General features: G+C 41.7%; 2 protein-coding genes across 3 annotated transcripts in view; one reads left to right on the forward strand and one right to left on the reverse strand.

The window, feature by feature from the left end:
- LOC139651192 (interleukin-31 receptor subunit alpha-like) overlaps positions 1-16037 on the reverse strand; it is a 28113-nt gene extending 12076 nt beyond the window's left edge. The window contains exons 1-15 of one of the 2 annotated variants that reach the window (XM_071528053.1): positions 15969-16037; positions 14809-14867; positions 6354-6623; positions 5413-5539; positions 5150-5316; positions 4927-5045; positions 4348-4371; positions 3944-4103; positions 2326-2408; positions 1950-2175; positions 1616-1780; positions 1039-1140; positions 789-932; positions 533-673; positions 163-247 (exon numbers count right to left, since the gene is read on the reverse strand). In XM_071528053.1, the coding sequence (XP_071384154.1) occupies positions 163-247; positions 533-673; positions 789-932; positions 1039-1140; positions 1616-1780; positions 1950-2175; positions 2326-2408; positions 3944-4103; positions 4348-4371; positions 4927-5045; positions 5150-5316; positions 5413-5539; positions 6354-6623; positions 14809-14863 (1868 nt within the window). In that variant the 5' untranslated portion in view covers positions 14864-14867; positions 15969-16037. Of the gene's footprint in view, positions 1-162; positions 248-532; positions 674-788; positions 933-1038; positions 1141-1615; positions 1781-1949; positions 2176-2325; positions 2409-3943; positions 4104-4347; positions 4372-4926; positions 5046-5149; positions 5317-5412; positions 5540-6353; positions 6624-14808; positions 14868-15006; positions 15066-15968 lie in introns of those variants that run through there. The other variant, XM_071528052.1, reaches the window with a different exon arrangement.
- A 1094-nt stretch (positions 16038-17131) lies between these two features.
- rdh14b (retinol dehydrogenase 14b) lies at positions 17132-20508 on the forward strand. The gene is made up of 2 exons (XM_071528055.1): positions 17132-17833; positions 18821-20508. Exons 1-2 carry the CDS (start codon positions 17480-17482, stop codon positions 19436-19438), a joined length of 972 nt encoding a protein of 323 aa, XP_071384156.1. The 5' UTR covers positions 17132-17479; the 3' UTR covers positions 19439-20508.
- The last annotated feature ends 44 nt before the right edge of the window (positions 20509-20552 follow it).

A 20552-nucleotide genomic window follows, 5' to 3' on the forward strand; every position in this document is an offset into this window, starting at 1 on the left:
CTTAAAGAAATGTCAGAAATGTTTTATTTAAATTGTGACCATAGAATGAATTGTCTGTTATTGATTATTGATTTGTTTGTCTTGACATGGACATTTCCTTGTATTTTCATTTGAAATCAATCCATATCATTTTGTCACTGACAATAAATGATTGAAACTTACTGAACAGCACAGAATAATCCAAGAGACAGCACAAGAAAGATGACAATCCCTCCACAGACACTGAGTGCTGTGATGAGACTGGGATCTACCAGAAAATAAAATGATGTTGTAGTAAGTGGTTGAGCAGTCACATGTATCAGTACATGAAATGATGCAGTTCCCCAGAACTCTAAATGCCTGCATTGTGCTGTTGCATAATTATTTCTTACCCAGTGGTAGGCGAGGCATGCTACAGTAAATGCATGCTGTTTTGAGCAACAGTTAACCACAAAGCATTCTAAAGAGCTCATTACACTAGGTGCACTCAAGATGTGGGTTGCAATTAGTAACATGACTTTATATTACAGTAGTTCTATCAGACTTTACTCACCATATCTTTTGGTTTCAAAATATCTGGCAATGCTACTGGTATTTCCAGTAGAGGCCATGGCCATGACGTAGACAATGTAATGGGTGCCGGGTTTCAGATCTTTCAACAAGACTTCCTGCTTTTTGCCATCGACAGTTACATCTAGGAAGAAAAGTGTCATATATTGGCATAAATACATTGTAAAAGGAAAGAAATGTCATCGACCTGTTGAACAGATCATTTTCTAAATTCAAACAGATGCTGTGTGTGGACTTACTGAGCTGCGGGCCTTCATCAGTCTTGTAGAAGACTGTGTAGTTGACAACTACGCCGCTGCACGGCTTCTGTGACTCCATATTCCAGCTCACAAGGGCACTTTTGTCCTTAGCTACAACGTCGGTCAAGGAGATGGTCTCTGGAGCTAAGTTTACAAGGAGGGACCATGTTTTTAAACTCAGATTGGTAAAACTTTGATACCATTCTTCAAAGTTGTAAAAAAAAAAAAAAGTAGCTGAGGAACTGTGTACCTCCTACACTGGAGCAGATCTCGAGATCTTGTGTCCCAAGCCCCGTCTTGTTATCAAAGAGTGGGGTTACTGTTATATTGTATGGCTTACACTCCAGGAGGTCTGTAAGAAAGGGCAGATTGTTGTTCTGAATCAATTATGTGACTGTGAAAACACATTGCAAGCTTCGTTTTGAGCCACTTTGTGCTGCTGCTTAGGGATCTACTTTGTTTGGCTGAAGAGAATCGAGCAGCTTGTACAGTAGAGCACTCTGTCTCTTTAGCCTTGTGAGTTCTCGAAAACTATCCCAACATGACTCAACAATAATAACATCTTTCTAGCTAAGGCATTACAGAGCAGCGGCTTTTAAAACTCAATTTCCACCAGTGCAGCCATTTAAAGCTCTTTATCTCCACACCCATTATGACGCTCGCAAACAAGATATAATGTGATCTGGCGGCCAAACGAGTCTTAGCCACAAATCAACAGAGGGTTGACGACGACTCAGATTCCACAAGGGTCATTCCTCCTACCCGCATATCCCTCCCTCTTTCTGCCCACCATCCATCCACCATTTCATTTCTCTTCTCCAGCCTACCAAACAGTGTGGTGCTAGTATGTTTGCTCTCCTTCCAGAAGTACTGGACCCCATCGTGGGTCCAGTCGATCATGTAGCCGCTGACAGGTTGACCCGGAGCCTTCCAGCTGACCTGAATGTCATCTTCATGGGTTGTGGTCTGGAGGCGGTTAACCTCAGGGAGGCCTGCATACACACACACACACACACACACACACACACACACACACACCCACACAAAGGAATATCAAAACCAGGCGCAGAGAACCACATTGCCTTCCTGTTTCAGGACAAACAAACTATACTTTCCACAAATGCCGGTTTCCCACTATGAAAACAAAAAAATAACACTCACTCTCTCCAATGGCCGGAACGTAAATGGATTCCTCCGCAAGCAGGTTTCCATTATTGGAGACGGAGAGAGAGATTCTATGTGCATCTGTCGTCACATTAACGTCACAAGTCGAAGAGCCACAAGACGTAGCCGTGTAATCCATTCCATCCGTGAGAGATATGCGTTCCTTGTAGGGAGTCGGGTGAATAGTGTAGTGAAATTCACCTTGGCATGTTGGCGGAATCTCCTGTGTAAGAAGTTTGAAGCACTTACGATCAGAAGTACTGTAAGAAGCATCTCCCGTGGAAATGTTGGTTGCTTAACTGAATTGTTTTGGAGTTTGGAAGGCTAGGAAATGAAGTTTGAGCATAAGTGACTTGGAGGCTGGCGTCCTTACCGTCCACATGGCATGAACTTTTCTCAATCCATTGCTGTCTGGTTCAGCTACCTTTCTCCACAGGCCCAACTTGACAGCGCTCTCTGTAAAGGATTAGAGTATATTCAATAATATGCGATTAGAATTGCACCTAATGTATCATGACAATTAACCAAACAAATTACTTAACCATGTCAGGTCTAAATGAAAGAAAGAAAGAAAGAAAGAAAGAAAGAAGAATAGAAATGTGGCTTGATATCTCCTTTAGCCAACACTTGTTTTTTTTTCCAGGCAGTCTACCAAGAACATGCTTTTGCTTGTACATTTGGCTTTTGCGAGCAAATTCCCAGCTGGACTCATTATAACCTGGAATCATTACAGTCATATGACGATACGGGATCACATACAGTATAACCATAATATTATTCCATAACATTAGCCAGTTGATACCAGAACACATTTCATTTCATTTCATTTCATTACTAAATCAAAAATGTTTCCTTGGAAAAATGCTCAACATCTGTTTTCTCATCCCTTTCTAGAGCATCTATGACCCAAAATCCTCCTGAGACCTGTGGGAGGAAAAAACCTTCAGATGGGCCAGATGTCCTTAGGTCCTCTGCCACAATTCTCAAATACTGTATTCCAATAATTCAAACAAGTGCAGTAGAGTTCAATATGAAATAGGTTTACTGAAAAATCAAAACGAGTACACGTAAACCTGAGCTGGACCATGGTTCAACTAACTTGATTCCTGTTTATACATCCTTTTATATTCTTTAATACACCCCACCTTTTGTGGGGCTTAATAACAGATACCTCCTTCAATAACTCCCCTAACTTTCCTTCATCATAATACATCATTATTTTTAATTGCTACTTCTGCTTGGTGTCAATGTAACCTCAAATTCTGATAGAAATACAGGTGTTCTCATGATTTCGCACATTCAATATAAAAGCTCTACCCTAGAAATACGTACATAATCAAATAATGATGTTAACATGACCTTAAATTCAGATAAAATAATGGTGTTCTCATAACCTCAAACATTCAATAAAAAGTTCTAATCTAGAAATATGTACACAATCAAAAATGATGTCAATATACTTCTTATTAAAAACACTGACATCATATGCTTGTTAGCTATAATCATCAACATCCCTGTATACTGGATATCATACTAATTAAACATTCATGCAGGCCTACACAGGCCTTCTGGTGAGTCAAAATCTCCCACGGACCCAGCAAAAAAAATGTTTCTGGATTTCTTTTTTTTTTTTTTGGTACTTTGGGGTATTTTTGTACTGTAGTAGACATTGAGACAAGGAAGAATAGGAACGTATGGAAAAGCCACATATTTCTGTATATCATTGGCACAACTGGCAGGCCTTAATATGCAAATATTTTGTTATATAATGCTGCCTGCTAACAAAGCATGCACATCACTCTGTGCCCATAATGGTACTTAGTCATTTCCTTTTCAAGCGGTCTTTTCTTCATATGCATGTATTAGTTCATCACAGCCCTGATCAAGTTACTTTGCAGACAGAACCCCCCTCCCTCACTTCCCCTGGCACATATAATGGAAATTAATCAGATTTCAACACTGGCAAGCAGTTTGGAGTTCAGTGTTCTTACTATTTATCTTAGACAGGACCGTCTTCTTCTGGCTCCAGTCGCTCCAGAGGCCCTTGTCTTCAGCACAGCGGGCTGACACAGTGTAGTTAGTGCAGAATTCCACTTCCCTAGTGGTCACATTTCCTCTGCTCTCCATATGATCCATAGACTTTCTGAGCACCTGGGTAATTACGAAAAAAAAAACTTCAAAACTTCAAAACTTCAAAAAAGAAAAATACTTTGGTGAGAAACAGACCATTTGTAGTTGTAGGAGGACCAGAGGAGAAGGTCCTAGATGGGTCCACATGTAAGGAGATGATCCTTTATCATTCTAATACCACATTTTTGTCATTTGACAAGTTTCAAAGCACATGTTTTGTTGAAATTAGATCTTTTCTCAGGGAAAGAAAAGTTGTCTCCCTTACCTCTGCAGTTCCTTCATTGAGAGCCTTGAAATAGAAAGGCAAACAGAAAAATTAAAGTGGCATTAAGTCATCTCTGACTTTTATCAACCTCTATTGGCGACCAGTAGGAATTGCAACAACACTGATAGAACTTGTCTCCTCCCCACCCCTCCCATCCCCTTGAGCTACGGTGGCCTGTAATTGACACAAACAATAAAGTCACATTTTCACAAGAGAGATGACTCTCCTGATTCGAACTGTCTTGAAACTCCAGTGGGAGTACGGACCAGAAAGTGAGTTTTAAAAGGCAGAAATCTCAGCTCCTGGCAAAATAATTGTGAGTTGTTGTGTTGTGATCAATAATATTGACTCCCCGCAAAAATGTTATGGTTATTTTGTGATAAGGGGCAGTAAAAATTTTACTTGCCCTCTTTAATCTGGCTCAAATATATGTTATTAAATTTAGGAATATCATTATATATTGTTGCTGACAATAGCTTTACTAGTTTTATCACCTTGATATTTGTTTCCTAGAAGTCATTTTTCTACTCTAGTGAGTGACAATAAAGATGCACAAAGGGTGATCAAAGAGTGACATACCTTGTTGTATTTGACTTCACAATGAATAACCACTCCACTTTGGTGAGGTCGGTCCCACTCTACCAGTAGATGGTTAGTGGACAGTACAGTTACCTGTATCTCTGGAGGGGGAATTTTCACTGAAGAAAAATAATCATGACAACATATTAAAATGTAGTTAAATGCAATGTCGCAACCTCAAATTGAAATCGCTGAGGATCATGTATTTTTCTTCATAACTTACATATTTGAAGAGGGAAAAATGTATAAGGGTCTGACTCAGCCTCCCAAGCAGCAGTTTTAGCAGTCACAATGACTTTGGTTTCCCTGGCAAGTATTATTTTACACTTGAATCCGCATGAGGTTGTTTCTGAGAAGCAGGGACATTCCACAGGGCTTTTGCATTCGACACTGAAAGGAGATCACGGTTTATATGAAATAAATAAACGTGAGAAGAAATGTTTCAGCATTACTGATTACTCTAAAGGAAGATAATGTGAAACTCACCATTCAGCACGCAACGTGTAGTTTATTTTCAATGGGGAATTTATCTGATGCTCCCAGCTACATGTCAGGTCATCTGGCCATGAAGAACTATTATATTGCAAGATGCATGATATGTTGCTGGGTTTTGCTGTTGACGGAAATTGAAATAATAATAATAACCTTTATTTATATAGCACTTTTCAAAACAGAGTTATGAAGTGCTTCACAGACAAGAGAAAAGACAAAGAGCAGCTGACAGATCAATACAACAGAAGGACAATGAGGTTAAGCAGAAATAAGCATAAATTAAGCATAATTATTGAAATAAAATAGCATAAATAAATGGCCACAGGGATACAACAAATGGAGTAAATAACAACAAGAATAGCAACAAGAATAAAAATAGATAAATTAATCAATAAGAGCCAAAGATTATAAAAAGATAAAAGTATGTTTAAGAGGAGATTTAAAAGATGTTACTGACTCTGCCAGCCTGAGTTCCTCAGGCAGGTTGATCCAAAGCCTATAGCTCTACCGCCAAAAGCCTGGTGACCTTTAGTCTTTAACCTGGACACAGGAACAGTCAGAAGGTTCCTGTCTGAGGATCTCAGGCTGTGCACAGGCTGATAAGTAATCAAAAGTTCAGAAAGATAAATCAGAGCCAAGCCATGCAAATTAAAATCTTAAATCAATTCTAAAACGAACAGGCAACATTTTTTGCCATCCAATCCTTGACATCCGCTAGGCAGTTGTGCAAAGAGGCCAATTTATTTAATTCACTTGGCTTGACAGAGAGGTACAGCTGGGTATCATCAGCATAACAATGGAAGGAGATACTCTGCCGACTAATTAAGTGACCAGAGGAAGCACAAGGAGAGCAGGATGAGAGCAAATCACAGATCTCATCTCACTGCCAGCATCTACAGCCATAATATATTAGAAGTACCAGAAGCTTCTCTTACAGTATGTTCTGATGGTGGTCCCTCCGAGGACATGCCGAGTAAGAAAGCTATGGCACTGCAATGTAGCACTATGTTGAGTGAAATGCCTCAGTTGCAGGACTGTATATGAGGAGCTGATGGTCTCTGAAAGGCTGTCATTTATACGGACATTGTTCAATGTCCAGTAGATTTTTCCAGGGGTGCAGGAACTCTGGCACGTTATCTTGACATCTGATCCCATTTCAATGTATCGATCTTTGGGGATAACATTGCATGTCTGCTCATGCTGGCCTGTAGAAAATAATAATGCAATAACTTTTTTTTTCTTTTTTTTCTTTAACTGTGCAAGAAACAATAACAAGTGAACATTTGACAGAGTAACAAAGACATGAAGACATTAGGACATTAAGACAACATAACTGACATGTCACAGGTTACAGAAGGAGAGTAAGACAAGGAGGAGTAAAGGAGGGTGAGGGGAGCATAAACCAAAAAGAAAAACAAATAAACAGATAGCGAAGAAGGGCAAATGAGAAAAAAAACAAAGAAAATAAAATAATAATGTGTGGATGTATGCTGGGAGTCTTTGGAAAAGGGCAGGAGGGGTCAGTGGGAAGTGGGGAGCATGGGGAAGAGAGGAGGAGGTGGAGGTAATGGAGAGTGGGGGCGGGTGAAGGGGTCACCCTAGATGCCATGACCGCTGCAACCGGCCAACTCCACGCCCCGCACGTATGGAGCGCCCCTGTGTGGCCAAGTCCAGAGGACGCGGCCACAGGATGTAGAGGTCAGAGGGGCCACGCATCAGAGGCCAGGAATTTCCCCGCCTCTGCTACATCACCTGCCAAAGAGCCCCCGGACCCTGCACCCGCACCACAGTGCACCCCCCCACACACACAGGCCCCCACTCACAGAGCGAGTGTCTACCGGAAGCTTCAGGGGAGGGAAGAAGAGGGGATGGGGAAGGGTAGACTGGGGGTAGGGGAGTTAACAGTGTATCTGTGGGCCATGTTTGTGGTACATTTGAGTGAGGTGTGAGTGTGTATGTGCGTGCGTGAGTGGAGAGTGAAAAGTATAATGGATTAGAGGATAATATATAAATGAAAATTAAAGGTGGAAAAAAAATAAAATAGAGGGGCGGAAGGCTTATGGAGTAAGATAAGATAAGATAAGACAGACTTTATTGTCCCAAAGAACATTTGTCTTGGACACATACAGTGCCTGCTGTATAAAAAACAATCAGAATACAAATAGCAAATGTACATACATACACACATACATACATACATACATACAATACATACATACATACAGTACATACATACATACAGTACATACATACACACATACATACATACATACATACAATACATACATACATACAGTACATACATACATACATACATACATACATACATACAATACATACATACATACATACAGTACATACATACATACATACAATACATACATACATACAGTACATACATACATACATACATACATACATACAGTACATACATACATACATACACAAACTGTCACTAATCTGCAGTTTCACACTGCCCATCATACAACACACCTATACCCAACATGAGATATACATGCATACTGTAAAAACAGTATTACAAGGCTCGGACCCTGACTTGGTCGTTATTCAGGGCTTTGATGGACAGGGGGACAAAGGAGTTCTTAAAGCGGCTGAGCCTGCACTGGGGGACTCTGAAGCCTCTGCATGAGGGCAGAAGCTGGTAGCCTACTCAGGGTGGAGGACATGGGTGGGGTCTGAAATGATCTTCTGGGCCTGTCTGATAATTATTTAATCAAAGACAGGCTGGAGTGTGGGATGCTGCCTGATGCAGGATGCACTCAACCACAGCATGGTAGAAGAGGAGCAACACTTTCTGGTTGACGCCAAAGACCCTCAGCCTACGAAGGATGTGTAGCCACTGTTGGACCCTGGTGCAGACATTTTCTACCTGAACACTCTGTGTCAGTTTATTGTCAATGTGTATGCCCAGAGGCCTGTCTCACGAAGCGAGATCAGTGGGTTAGCGAGCTAACTTTGGGTTTAACCCTGGCTTTTCAGTCTCACAAATGTGTCTCACTATTAATCGGGATAAATCACCATGGTAACTTATGCTGCAGGGCTAACCTGCTCCGGAGCAGGTTACGGTCAGGCTATCGGATCAAAATGTATGAAAGGCCCTCCTTCTGACCAATCGGCTCTCTGGTAACAGGGACTCAGCATTCCTACAGGATCTCAATATGGACGAAATACTGCATTCAAATGAAAATGACAAGTAATAAAAAAAACTGTTAGGCTACTATTGACCTAACAGACAGTAGTGCTGTTCGCAGGGCGACGTGTTTACAGACCAGTAGAATCACTTTGCTTTCCATGATAATTTATTATATCAGAGATATAGCAGGTAGGTTACTTAATTGATCATATTATCAATGAATAAACTTTACTGTTGCATATTATTTGCGCTGAATTTCTTTTATTGGATTACGTTTGGTTCAATGTAGGCTGTTGCATTCATATTCCATTACCACAGTCCTGAAGAACATGAGCCCGACTTTATGAATAGAAAATCTTTTTACAGTCTCAATATGTCCACAAAATATTCTATCAATGGAAAATTTGCCCACTGTGGCCTAATGACGGCAGTTCCTCCAGTAATCCTCTCTAGCCTTGGTAGCAGAAACAATGTTAATTTTCGCTGTTATGTTTTGTAATGCTGACATTTATTTATTATAAGAGTTTGTTGAGGGAAGAACACAAATGCTAGTAATGCATTTCTTTCCAATACCCACTTGTACAGTCCAGGCTACTTAACGTGTTGAAAATATCAGCATAGGATTTATATAATCCTATAATTAGGCCTATTTATTGTCTATGGCTTTGATTTTTTGATTATTGTATTATTTCCTACTATTTCTATTGCTTCTTGTTATATTCTAGTTGTGTGCTTAGGCCTATATTCTATATCCTTTTCCCTGCTTAATCATATTAAACTTTTCCTCTCAACGACCTAATTTCACCACAGGGATCAATGCTTTCATCTTATCTTATCATAAATCATCTGATCTGGATCTGTCCATGTTGCATGTGATTGTTACAAACCCTGCCTCTTTCACGTGAACAGGCTCATAGCTGGATAGGCAAATCCTGGGTTGACAGAGCCAGTTGATAACTAACTACGTGAGACCGGTTATCCGGGATCGCCAATGTTAGGTTTTCTGGAGCCGGCTAAGGCAAAGATAGCCTGACTATGTTGAACTCATTTCGTGAGACAGGCCTCAGGTATCTGTAAGATTCAACCTGGGCTATGTTCTGGTCGTGGATGACCACTGGAGAGTGGTCTCCAATGGATTTGGGGTCAAACACCATCTCCTCTGTTTTCTTAGTGTTGAGAATGAGGAAGTGTTCGTCGCACCACTGAACAAAGTTCTGAATCTCATGTTTGTATACTGCAGTGTCTGAGTTGTCAAGCATGAGACCCAGGATGGCTGTATCATCAGAAAACTTGTATCATGTAATTGTTAGCAGTGCTGGATGTGCAATTATTGGTGTACAGGGTTGGGTGAACAGGACCGGTGAACTGTCGCACCCCTGGGGGCCGCCGGTGCTGATGGTCATGGGTTCAGACAAGGTCCTGTTCACCCTGACCAGCTGGGTGCGCCCAGGGGTGCAGCACTTGTCTAAAATCCGATTCTTCCTTGTATCACATTTAATATACTGCTTGAAACCAGGCAATGCAGTGTTTAAGTTGCGGTGATTAAAATCTCCCATAATAAAAATAGGGGCATTTGGGGTGCACTGCAATTGTTCATGAACACAGTCTGCCACCTGTGCTGCAGGGTACACAGACAGAACAGATGAGGATGATATCAAACTCTCAAGGTAGATAGAACGGCCTGAGACTCAGACGTAAAAGTTCCACATCAGGATTACAGGTTGTATCCCGGACGGTGTGCTGTCGGCACCACTTGTCATTTATGTACAAACAGAGCCTGCCCCCTTTGCTTTTCCCTGACTGCTCGCTTCTGTCAGTGCGAATGTGTGAAAACCCCTCTATTTCAACAAGAGAGGCGGGGATCTCTGGTTGTAACCAAATCTCAGTGAAAAGCATGATGCAGGACTCACGGTACTCTAAGCATCCTTTTGTCAGAAGTTAGTTCGCCCATTTTATTCCTGAGCAGTCTTGCATTACTCAGAATCATAGATGGCCTCTTTTCCGCACTTGCTGCCGGCGTGGAGCTCTAACGTCATTAGGCAGGTTTTTGAATAAACAAATAAACAACAAACAATCAGCAGCACAGGTGTGTGTCCATGTCGCCCTCAGGGCAGTAGGCATGAGTGAGCTGGGACACCTGTACTGAAATATTGATGCCTAAATATTTCATGTTGCCTGTACAAAAGAGGATGGGAGGTGTTTGGGCTGCCGCACTCCAACCAGTTGTGCAGAGTGGTAAAATTGTTGATTTGGTCCAGTTTATAGAATAATTTTAATTTTTTTTAAATGTATTGATAAGCTTGACAGTCTCTTGTAGGGAAGTAAGAGGGTTTTGTAGGAGTAATAATCCATCCTCTGCATATAAACTGATCTTGTGTTGTGTGTTAAGTGCTTTAATTCCTTTAATGTTTGGGTTTTGGCAAACCCAACCTATTGCGGCTGCTAGTGGCTTTGTGAAGTGATTCCGTTGGTGGTGACTGTGGACATGGGTGAGGTGTATAAAGTTGTTATCCAGTGAATAAATGATTCTCCAAATCCAAATGTTTTTGTGTTATGAATAAGAATTTCCAGTTTACTTTGTCAAAAAGAAATTGTTTGTTGTGTGGTATATTAGTTTGATAAGGATGGCCAGGGCTTTGCTAATAATTTTTATGTCTGTGTTTATAAGTGATAGGGCACAGTAGCTAGATGGGAATGTGGGATAATTATCCAGTTTTAGGTGCACAGTTATGATAGCAGTGTTCATGTTTACAGGGAGTCTGGAATTCACCACTATTCTGGGGTGCCATGCCATTTTTCCGACGGTCCATTATTCCGAAACCCCAATAATCCGAAAACTCCATGCCTGGCTCCATCCACAACCGTGGCTTCTGACAGCCTTGACCGTAAGCTTGCTCTAACCCTAACCTCAGTGACCCCATGCCTCAACCCAACCACCTCCGGGATAACGGGCTGTCGGACAAATGGACTTTCGGTCCAATAGGTGGACATTTTTCGGACTATTGGGGTTTCGGAATAATGGGCCGTCGGAACAATAGGCAGTCCCCCTATTCTGGACAAGTGGTGAGAGCATATGCCAAAAGTGTTTAAAACTCAGCGGGGAAGCCATCAGGTCCATGAGCTTTGTTGTTTGGTATTTGGTTTAAAGCCTTGTTGAATTCTTCTGTTGTTAGTGGTACATCCAGTATTTCTACTTGTTCTGTGGTCAGTTTTGGAAGGTCCAGCTTTTCAAGGAATGTTTGAATGTCTTCTGTGTCAGGTTCATATTCTGAGGTGTACATTTCACTGAAAAAGTCTTGAAAGGTGTTTTTTATGTCCTCTGGTGTCTGCATGCAATAACTTTTCAAAATGTACTAAAATATCCCTCTATATGAGAAATATCTGCTGATAAATTGCCAAAATATACAATAACATTTTAAGACTGAAATTCTAATATTTATTTTTTTCCTGATAATGTAATACATTATTACATTAATCATAAAAAATGAAATTTTACATGAAAGTAAACCTATTCCAAACCTGTTTAACAACTCGCTCACTGTTAAAACAGCATAAACTTGCAGCTATTTTAAAAAAAAAATGTCCTTCACCTGATATCTGCCACAACTCAAATGTCTCAGCACAATCCAGGCCTGATTTTACTGTGTTTTTAGAGAAGAGAACCCTTCCTTTCCTCTTTGGACTACAAGCCAAGGCAACTGTCGTTATACCTGAGGTGCTGGCTGATATTTCCCTATGTGTTCATGTACAGTATGTCATTCTAGCAGTATGATACTCTGGCGAGTGGGGCAGGGATCTGGTGTGGCATCGACCCCAGCAGTGGTTAAGACAACGAGACACACCTGCGCCTCTTTAATTTCTCCTGCATCTGTGTGTGTTTCAATAGACGTAGAGGAGAGAAGAGCCGCTGGACTGACTGCAGGGAAACATGTCTTAAGGGAAACACGGTAGCAAGGAGGTTACATATGTAGACTGTCTGAATTTATTGTCGATGTACCTTGCATTTATGGGCCCATTTTATTGTGTATTCTTCTTTTTCCTATGGATAACTGGGCAAACGTAGACAATGTGACATCACATTGAGATATTTCCAGTGCTGCTACAATGGAGTTTGATAGAAACTTTTTCCGCTATCTAAACCATCAACAGTAAACATTAGTCAGGTTCCCTCAGAATCACAGAGCAAGGCCTTCTTTCTAGACTCATGATTTTGCACTGACATTCAACAATCATACAGGGAGAAATCTATTGTAGAAGAGGCAGAAAGACCAATTTCTCAGACCATAATGCAATCCAGCCACAGCTTGCATCTGTGCAGATCTGTCATCAATAGCGTGTGAAATACAACGCCCTCTTCAACAGCTTTTGGTAATTTGAACAAGGCCTGAACATCCCTGAAAGAGGGAACATTGATTGCTGAATAAATATGCAGGAACAAGAACCAGAACATTCTCTCCGGTGTCCCTCCTGTTTATAGACTGAACACTGTCACAGCAGTGCTGACAGTTGGTATGGAGGGGCACGACGATGCAATGATAGAGTCTCAACAAGGATAAGTCCTGCTGCACCTCATCCACCTCCAGGAGAACCATCTCGGCATGCGGCAGCAACACCAGCTGCTGTACAAAATGGCAGAGATGAGGAGTCTCCTAACTCCACACACCACACCCCTGCTGGCCTCCGATCTTCCCCACTTCTCCCTATGTAAGATGATGCTGGCAGACGACCCTAAGTGTTCCTCGATGTCTTCAAGGGATCAGCAGTGGCATGTGGGTAGCCGATGGGGGAATGGGCTGCGCGCCTGGTTCTCTTACCTTACCGACAGACCATGGGTCTGTTGGATTCAGGGTGTTTTCAGACTACAGTCCACCACTGCCTGGTTTCACAAATATCCTGCTGTGCCGGTGGATTCCAAGGAAAAAGCACAGAGTAAAGGCCACAGTTAGCTCTGGCCTTTCGCATCTCCCTATATTGGGCACAGTTTGGCCTGGGTTTAAACACTTGATGAAAGAATGGTTTCCTCAGTGCTCAGCGGTGATGCCGTGTCACAAGGCGGGGCACAGCCTGGGGCACGCTTTGCTCTTGGTGGAGGCTCCGGCAGCCCTGCCTGTCCTCCCCATTGAGGATTTCTCTGTTCAACAGCTTCATGACAATAGCTTGTGGTGTGCGTTTGAACAAGACGCAAAAGTTGATGGTCAGATGATGAAACGCTGATGCAGCACAAACGTACGCACACCTTTTGTTTGAACAGAGACAGATTACACAAAGCCAGTCATGACTCTCAAACCCAGTTGTTGGTGTCTAAAAGCTGTCCAGAAATGCCATTCACCCTAACTGGTCACTTAGAGCAGGATAAAACACCGAACAGGCTCATGGTTCGCTTCTACTGCCTGTCAACATCCTGGCCACCAGTAAAGTGCCTTTATGCCCCCATCTCCCTTTAATGGAGGTCTGCTTCAAAAGAGATGGCATGGACCTCATCGGACCATTACACCACAGCACATGGGGACATCACTTGAGCAAGGTTAAGCAAGACCAGCCAGTCTCATAGCAAACACACAAGACACATTGAGACAAATCTCCACCAAACCAATTAAAACATCAATATGAATTTGATGGTGAAGTTTTCAGACTGTTGTTAAGAGTTGTTATATATGAGTATTGGTGAGTATTGTCACATCATCAGTTGAAAAAATGTTAAAACCCTTATAATTACCAGTTAATGTAATAACATCTTACATTATCAGGAAAAGATAATTACATTATCAGTCTGAAGATTTCAATACATTATCTGGCAATAACAGGTTTTATTTCATTTCTTACTAATTTAGAGGGATATTGTATTACATTTAGATTAGGTTATTAAGGTTATTACACTATCTGGCACACAAAATAATAATGTAACGTACCCAAAAGGAGACAAACTAAATAAAATTACAATTCAAACCTTGCAAATTGCTTAACAGACACTTAACACCCAACATTCAAATGTTGTCCTATGTGCTTTTACCATTTCTTCCTAGTTAAATTAACACATTTTAAAAATATTGGGCTCTTCTCTTTTTGTGGCTCCCTTCAACACATGACACTAAGTGCAACTTTGACAATGAAACCAAAACCTGAAGCATTTTCGATAATTTTATGTAGCCACACAGAATAGGCTACCTCTGCGTTTTCAGGTCAGCTTTACCACAAGAAATGTAAAAAAAAATATATATATATATATATATATTTACCTGTGCAGAAAGCTGGGATCAAGCCGAGAATACACAGGACTGGAAGCGAATACATTATCCTGTATGACCAGAGCACAATGAAGGCTATTAATAGCCTACAACGTATTCATATAAGAATAGCCCATACAAATCCAAAGACAGCCATGAACTCTCCAGGTGCGTAATTGCGCACGCCAAACGTGTTAACGTCGCCTTTACCTTGTCTTTAATCACAGACTATAAACTACATTGTAACAAAGATTTTCTCTCCCGCTAACCCTCTCTTCTAGCCGAGATAGTAACAGGAACTGAAGCAAAGGCTGAAATAAACGGGTGGTATTGCCCAACTGGAAACACAGCGAGCTGTTTAAGAGGAAGTGAAGTAACATCATGGACCGGCTCTAAACTTAAATTTATGTCCGTTTTATATACCGGGAGCAAGGCGATGGCAGTAAATCACCAAACAAATTATTTAAGTTTGTTCAAAATAAAAAACACAAATTCCACGCATTTATTAATCGTCAACAAGTGCTAAAGACAATAAATCTACCCATTTGCCTGGCGCACAATGGTTGCATCCTCTTTGTACAGTTGTGTAAATTGGAATGAGAGCAAATAGAAACAGTTTCCACAAATTAACGAAGTCTAATGACTGTACACAGAAATAAATGTTACTCTGCTATAGCGTGGCACCGACATATTTAACTACTAAACTAACTATACTATTTAAGTTAACATTTGATACTTGTCAGTTCAACACTGCAATCACTTTCAGCAAAGCACTGCTCAAGGGAAACATTGGAGAAACAACATTACCGCAAAATCGTATTTTACTTAGTGCAATTTAGGATTTTTGCAAAAACAGAAAAACTGTTCCTGTTCAGTTTGAATCTTCTCCATAGTTAGGATTTTGAATACTGCAGAATGATACTAAATTAAAAATAAATTAATAAAATACAAATCCTGCAATTACCCTTAAGATAAAGATTAAAGCAATCCTAATACATTTTAGAAGGACACTATATGCAAATATCAAAGCAAAACTATAAGTTCCTGTAGAGATATTAAAGTAATACAATAGCAGATAGAAAATACACTAGGATAAAAGCATTATGAACTCACTGTTGAGTACCACTGACACACTATAATTCCCTATAAGAATAATAGGAGATTTTTCTTACCTTTAGTACACACAAGGAGCTATCATACCTAGCAGCCACCCAGCTATTCTAATAAAAAGTGACTAAAGCCTCCTCCCTCTAGACCACCTCTTACTGGGCCAAGGCTATGGATGCAGGAGGAAAGCTAGTCTCATCAGGAGTCTGGGGGTCGGGAAACCAGACAGCCCATGGATCACTGTAATTATAACAGTCCGAGAGGAGGACTGCGTAGGGGGTTGGCACCGGCCAACAACCCACAACCCAACACTTTGGGTATGTGCAACCCCAGGATACAGGGGTTTTACACAACTACTAACCACACTGAATGATGTGTAGTTGTTTTCCCTGTGGTGATAGTCACTTGTGACTGTGTGAAACTTCACTGCTGTAACATTAGTCCAGCCAGCCAGAAAGTCAGGCCAGTGTTGCTTTGGATCCTGTGGTTACTAAAAGAGAGCTGGGCAGCCCCCTTGACCATAATAGGCAGATAATAAAACTCCCCCATGCTGCTATGGCGCTGCCTGACCAGACGGCCACAAAGGCCACACCTGTTTGAGAGTGACACTCAGGCAGCAGAAAGAATGATACAGCAGCATCCATCAGGCACTTGGTTTGCTGCAGCACCTCATATTGTGTGTAACAGTTCAAATTTGGCACACAAGATTTCCAACTCAGCCTCTTATTAGTAGTAAGAGTGTTTGTATTTGACCTAACTTGGTCTTCTGTTACTTTTGAATTCATATTGCTCCACATAGTGGTAGATGCATGTAACTTTACTATAATAAACAATAATACTTGCAAGGGTGTTTTCATGTATATGAATCTAGTGTCACTATCTCTCTAGCTATTATTCTATATACCTTTACCTATCTATATATATTTATATATATATATATATGTTGGGGCATATTTGGGAAAAACAATTTCACCCTAATTTGCAATAGTGTTTTCATATTTAATTTTTTAAATGTATTAGATCTAATTACTCTAAAACCCTTTGAATATTTGTGATTGCTTGTATTTGGAAAACTTTTTAAAAAAGGTGTAATACTAAATTTGGTACAACGTGAAATATGGTTCAGGTACGGAAATACACCGGAAATTCTTTTGCCACACATTAGTCAACGATAAACCAACTAAAGAGGGACCTCCACTGTTGGTCGCTAACTTGCTAGCGTAGTTAGCGAGTTGGATAACGGCGACTTGCTTTGCGACTTTTTGTTAAGAGCTTTTGCTATCCTTCAAGTGTTTTCAACCATTCATTTTTAATTTAGTCGGACAACTGAACTCATTTGCTCTTTTACAAATAACACGAAGCTAAGCATACTCCATTAGCGACTTTGTTTGCTTTGCTAGCAAGCTAATATCTAGCGGCGTCCCTCTTTTTCGCCATTGTTGACTAATCACAAGAAGTACTTCCGGGGTAATTCTGTAACAGCGAAAAATCTCGCTCCGTGTCGTATTTACTCCCACCCATGTGATATTATTTACCCCTGCTTTACCCCTGCTGACTACATACCGGTACCTGCTTCATGTCGACAGCGGTGCTTATTGCCGCTGTTGTCGGCGGTGGGGTGTTGCTCATCATGCGCCGGTTGTTCCCCCGGCAGAAAGCCGTACAGCTGCTCCGCTATCCAGCTGACATGATGCGGGGGAAGACGGTCATAGTGACCGGGGCCAACAGCGGGATAGGGAAGGCCGTTGCCGGGGAGCTGCTCAAACTCCAGGCCCGGGTCATCATGGCCTGTCGGGATGAGCGGAGCGCCGAGGAAGCAGCCCAGGACATCCAGAAACAAGCGGGACCCGAGCAGGGCGAAGTGGTCATCAAACACCTCGACCTCGCGTCATTTAGATCAGTCCGCAAATTTTGTCAAGAAATTAGTGAGGTGAGTTAAGAGGGTGATGATATGTGGAAGGTGTAGGTTAAGTATTTCCCTCAGCAGAGATGGGGTTAAGGTTACTTTACTGCTGTGCTGTAATTAAGAACAGTGTAGCTTTTGAAATGACCGATATCTAGTTCATTCCAGCCATTGTCACACAGTGCAAAGGACACGGTTGGATAAGTCACCTCAGCTGCATGGGAGCTGTCCGTGGTGCTGAAATGCAAAACTGCCCTTCACGCCACAACTTGAAATCTGATCAATATAGACCAAACTTATGATGAGTTAAAGTCAGGGTGGGAAAAATTGACACCATCCACTAGCTAATTGGTTGCGGATGGCAAGGTGGTCTACCAGTCACTTTCAGCTATCATTTCAAATGTTAATGCCCTGCCCTTGCTATAATGTATAACACAATATTTAACTACTATGCTGTACTGTATTACACCAGGGATGGGACGATATGCTTATCTCACGATACGATACGCGATATGAGGTTCACGATTCAATACAACCACGATACGATGGAATAAATAAATGTTCAATGACAACAAAGTCTGACTGTGCAGGATTATGTTTATGTCTGAGCTGCAAAACTTTCTAGCAATGGCATTGGCTTGATAGAATGTAAACAACAATGTAAAAAGTGTAAATAATATAATTTGGATGTAGAGTTTGTGAAATCGTGATGGGCAAGCCGTCTTATTTGTGATTACTACTGCAGAATAAAATGGAGCTAATATCAAGATTCATTTTTCTGCCCCACAATGCGTATTGTCACATTGTATTGCGATATATTGAATTTTGATATATTGTCCCATCCCTATATTATATCATACTATACTTAATATTCTGTACTATATAATACTGTAGTTAACTCATTAAAACATTCACATCCAAATGCTCTCTAGTTAACCTGTGCTGTAGGTATGTTATAAAGTTGAAATTGACTGATGAGTTTTTCACTGGTTTCAATCTCTCTGTCCCCATCAGGAGGAATCCAAGATTGATGTGCTCGTCAACAATGCAGGCGTCTACCAGTGTCCCTACACCAAGACAGAGGACGGCTTTGAGATGCAGCTAGGTGTGAATCATCTGGGCCACTTCCTCCTCACCCACCTGCTGCTGGGCCTCCTGAAGACGTCCGCCCCCAGCCGCATCGTGGTGGTTTCCTCCAAGCTTTACAAGTACGGCCACATCAACTTCGATGACCTGAACAGTGAAAATAGCTACAACAAGGCCTCCTGCTACAGTCAGAGCAAGTTGGCCAACCTGCTGTTTACCCTTGAACTGGCCCGCCGTCTGGAGGGCACCGGGGTCACGGTCAACGCCCTCACCCCGGGCATCGTGAGGACCAGGCTGGGCAGGCATGTTCACATCCCCCTCCTGGCTAAACCCCTCTTCTACCTCGCCTCGCTAGCCTTTTTCAAGAGCCCGCTGGAGGGGGCCCAGACTCCCCTCTACCTGACCTGCTCCCCAGAGGTGGATGGACAGTCGGGGAAGTGTTTCGCCAACTGTGAGGAGGAGGAGCTGATGGCCAAAGCTACGGACGAGCAGGCAGCCAAGAGACTGTGGGACCTAAGTGAGAGAATGGTTGGGCTCACTCAGTAAGCAGAGCCTTATGCTGTGGACGGTGTTTTGGGGGCTGAAGTATCCGTGAGCAAGATACTAAAGCAGAGAGAGAGTGAGACACTGGCGAAAAAAGACAGATTGCGACCTCGGGGATATAATCTTCAATGGGCTCCTTATTTAACTTATCTTTGAAAAATTATGCCAATGAAATCCGTTAAGGTGTGTTGGGAGATGATGTTTTTCTGGGTTTCATTAAAGCTGAGTATGTAAATGAAGTGTTTGTTTGTGAGTGAGAGTGCTGAGAGTGAGTGTACATTGTGGAGAGTTAATCAGAGGATGAATAGTGCTTTGAATTATGTGCCTGTTAAAGTGATGATTCACAGAGAGTGTCTGCATGAACTTTTGAGTGTTTGACATTTTGACTCCCTAGAGAGAGACACACAGGGAGGCGAGGCTAAGCAGGAGAAACATGCTGGCAGGTCGCACACTCGTTTCTTAACTGTAGAACTGGCACCGATTATCAGTAAAGCAAATCTAAGTGCCTGTTTTGTATTTTTGTTAGCCTGTCATCATGATATTAATCATGTGGGCTTTTACATATATGATAGTCCCTGCCATCAATAGACTTTATAATGCAAACAGACATGAAAAGAGATTGTCAACAGCATTGGACGGTGCACAGCAAATGCCCAGATGGGCTGTGTGTATAAATAGGAAACCTAGATAGCGCTGTGCTTTCTTTACCAGTGATCTGACCAAGACTCGCACATATCAAGATCAAAGGGAGAGAAGTGATCTCCTCATAGCATTCATCAAAGGGAAGCTGAGCTGTCACATTTCCTTTTATTGAGAGGTCACATTATTGCTTGTGCTGTGCAAATCTCCAGTGGTTTGAAAAGCATACCCCTATCTAGTTCAGCAGTTGTATTTGAATGCTAAATTTGTGCATACTTTAGCATGTATTTTGCAGTGTAGAAAGGAGGGGGAGGGCGGCTGGTAATCCAGTTTCCTCCCTTGATGTGTTTGAAGTGTAAATGCCTTCTGCTGTGTCTGGAGAGGCAGGAACAATAAAGTTGACAATGCGGATCAGTGAGATGCCGCTGCACTGTGGCTCCCTCCTCTGGATGGATGTAATCTCTCAAGTAAATCCCCT

This window comes from Centroberyx affinis, unplaced genomic scaffold (genome assembly GCF_046629955.1).
Source record: "Centroberyx affinis isolate AG114_WGS23_722 - 3 ecotype Tasmania unplaced genomic scaffold, CSIRO-AGI_Caff_v1 ptg001605l_1, whole genome shotgun sequence".
Lineage (NCBI taxonomy): Eukaryota > Metazoa > Chordata > Actinopteri > Beryciformes > Berycidae > Centroberyx > Centroberyx affinis.

Excerpts from the sequence above, each read along its gene's own strand:
- rdh14b (XM_071528055.1), top strand. The coding sequence starts at position 17,480 with ATGTCGACAGCGGTGCTTATTGCCGCTGTTGTCGGCGGTGGGGTGTTG. Across the intron at positions 17,834-18,820 it reads TTTGTCAAGAAATTAGTGAG|GAGGAATCCAAGATTGATGT; the intron begins GTGAGTTAAGAG and ends TGTCCCCATCAG.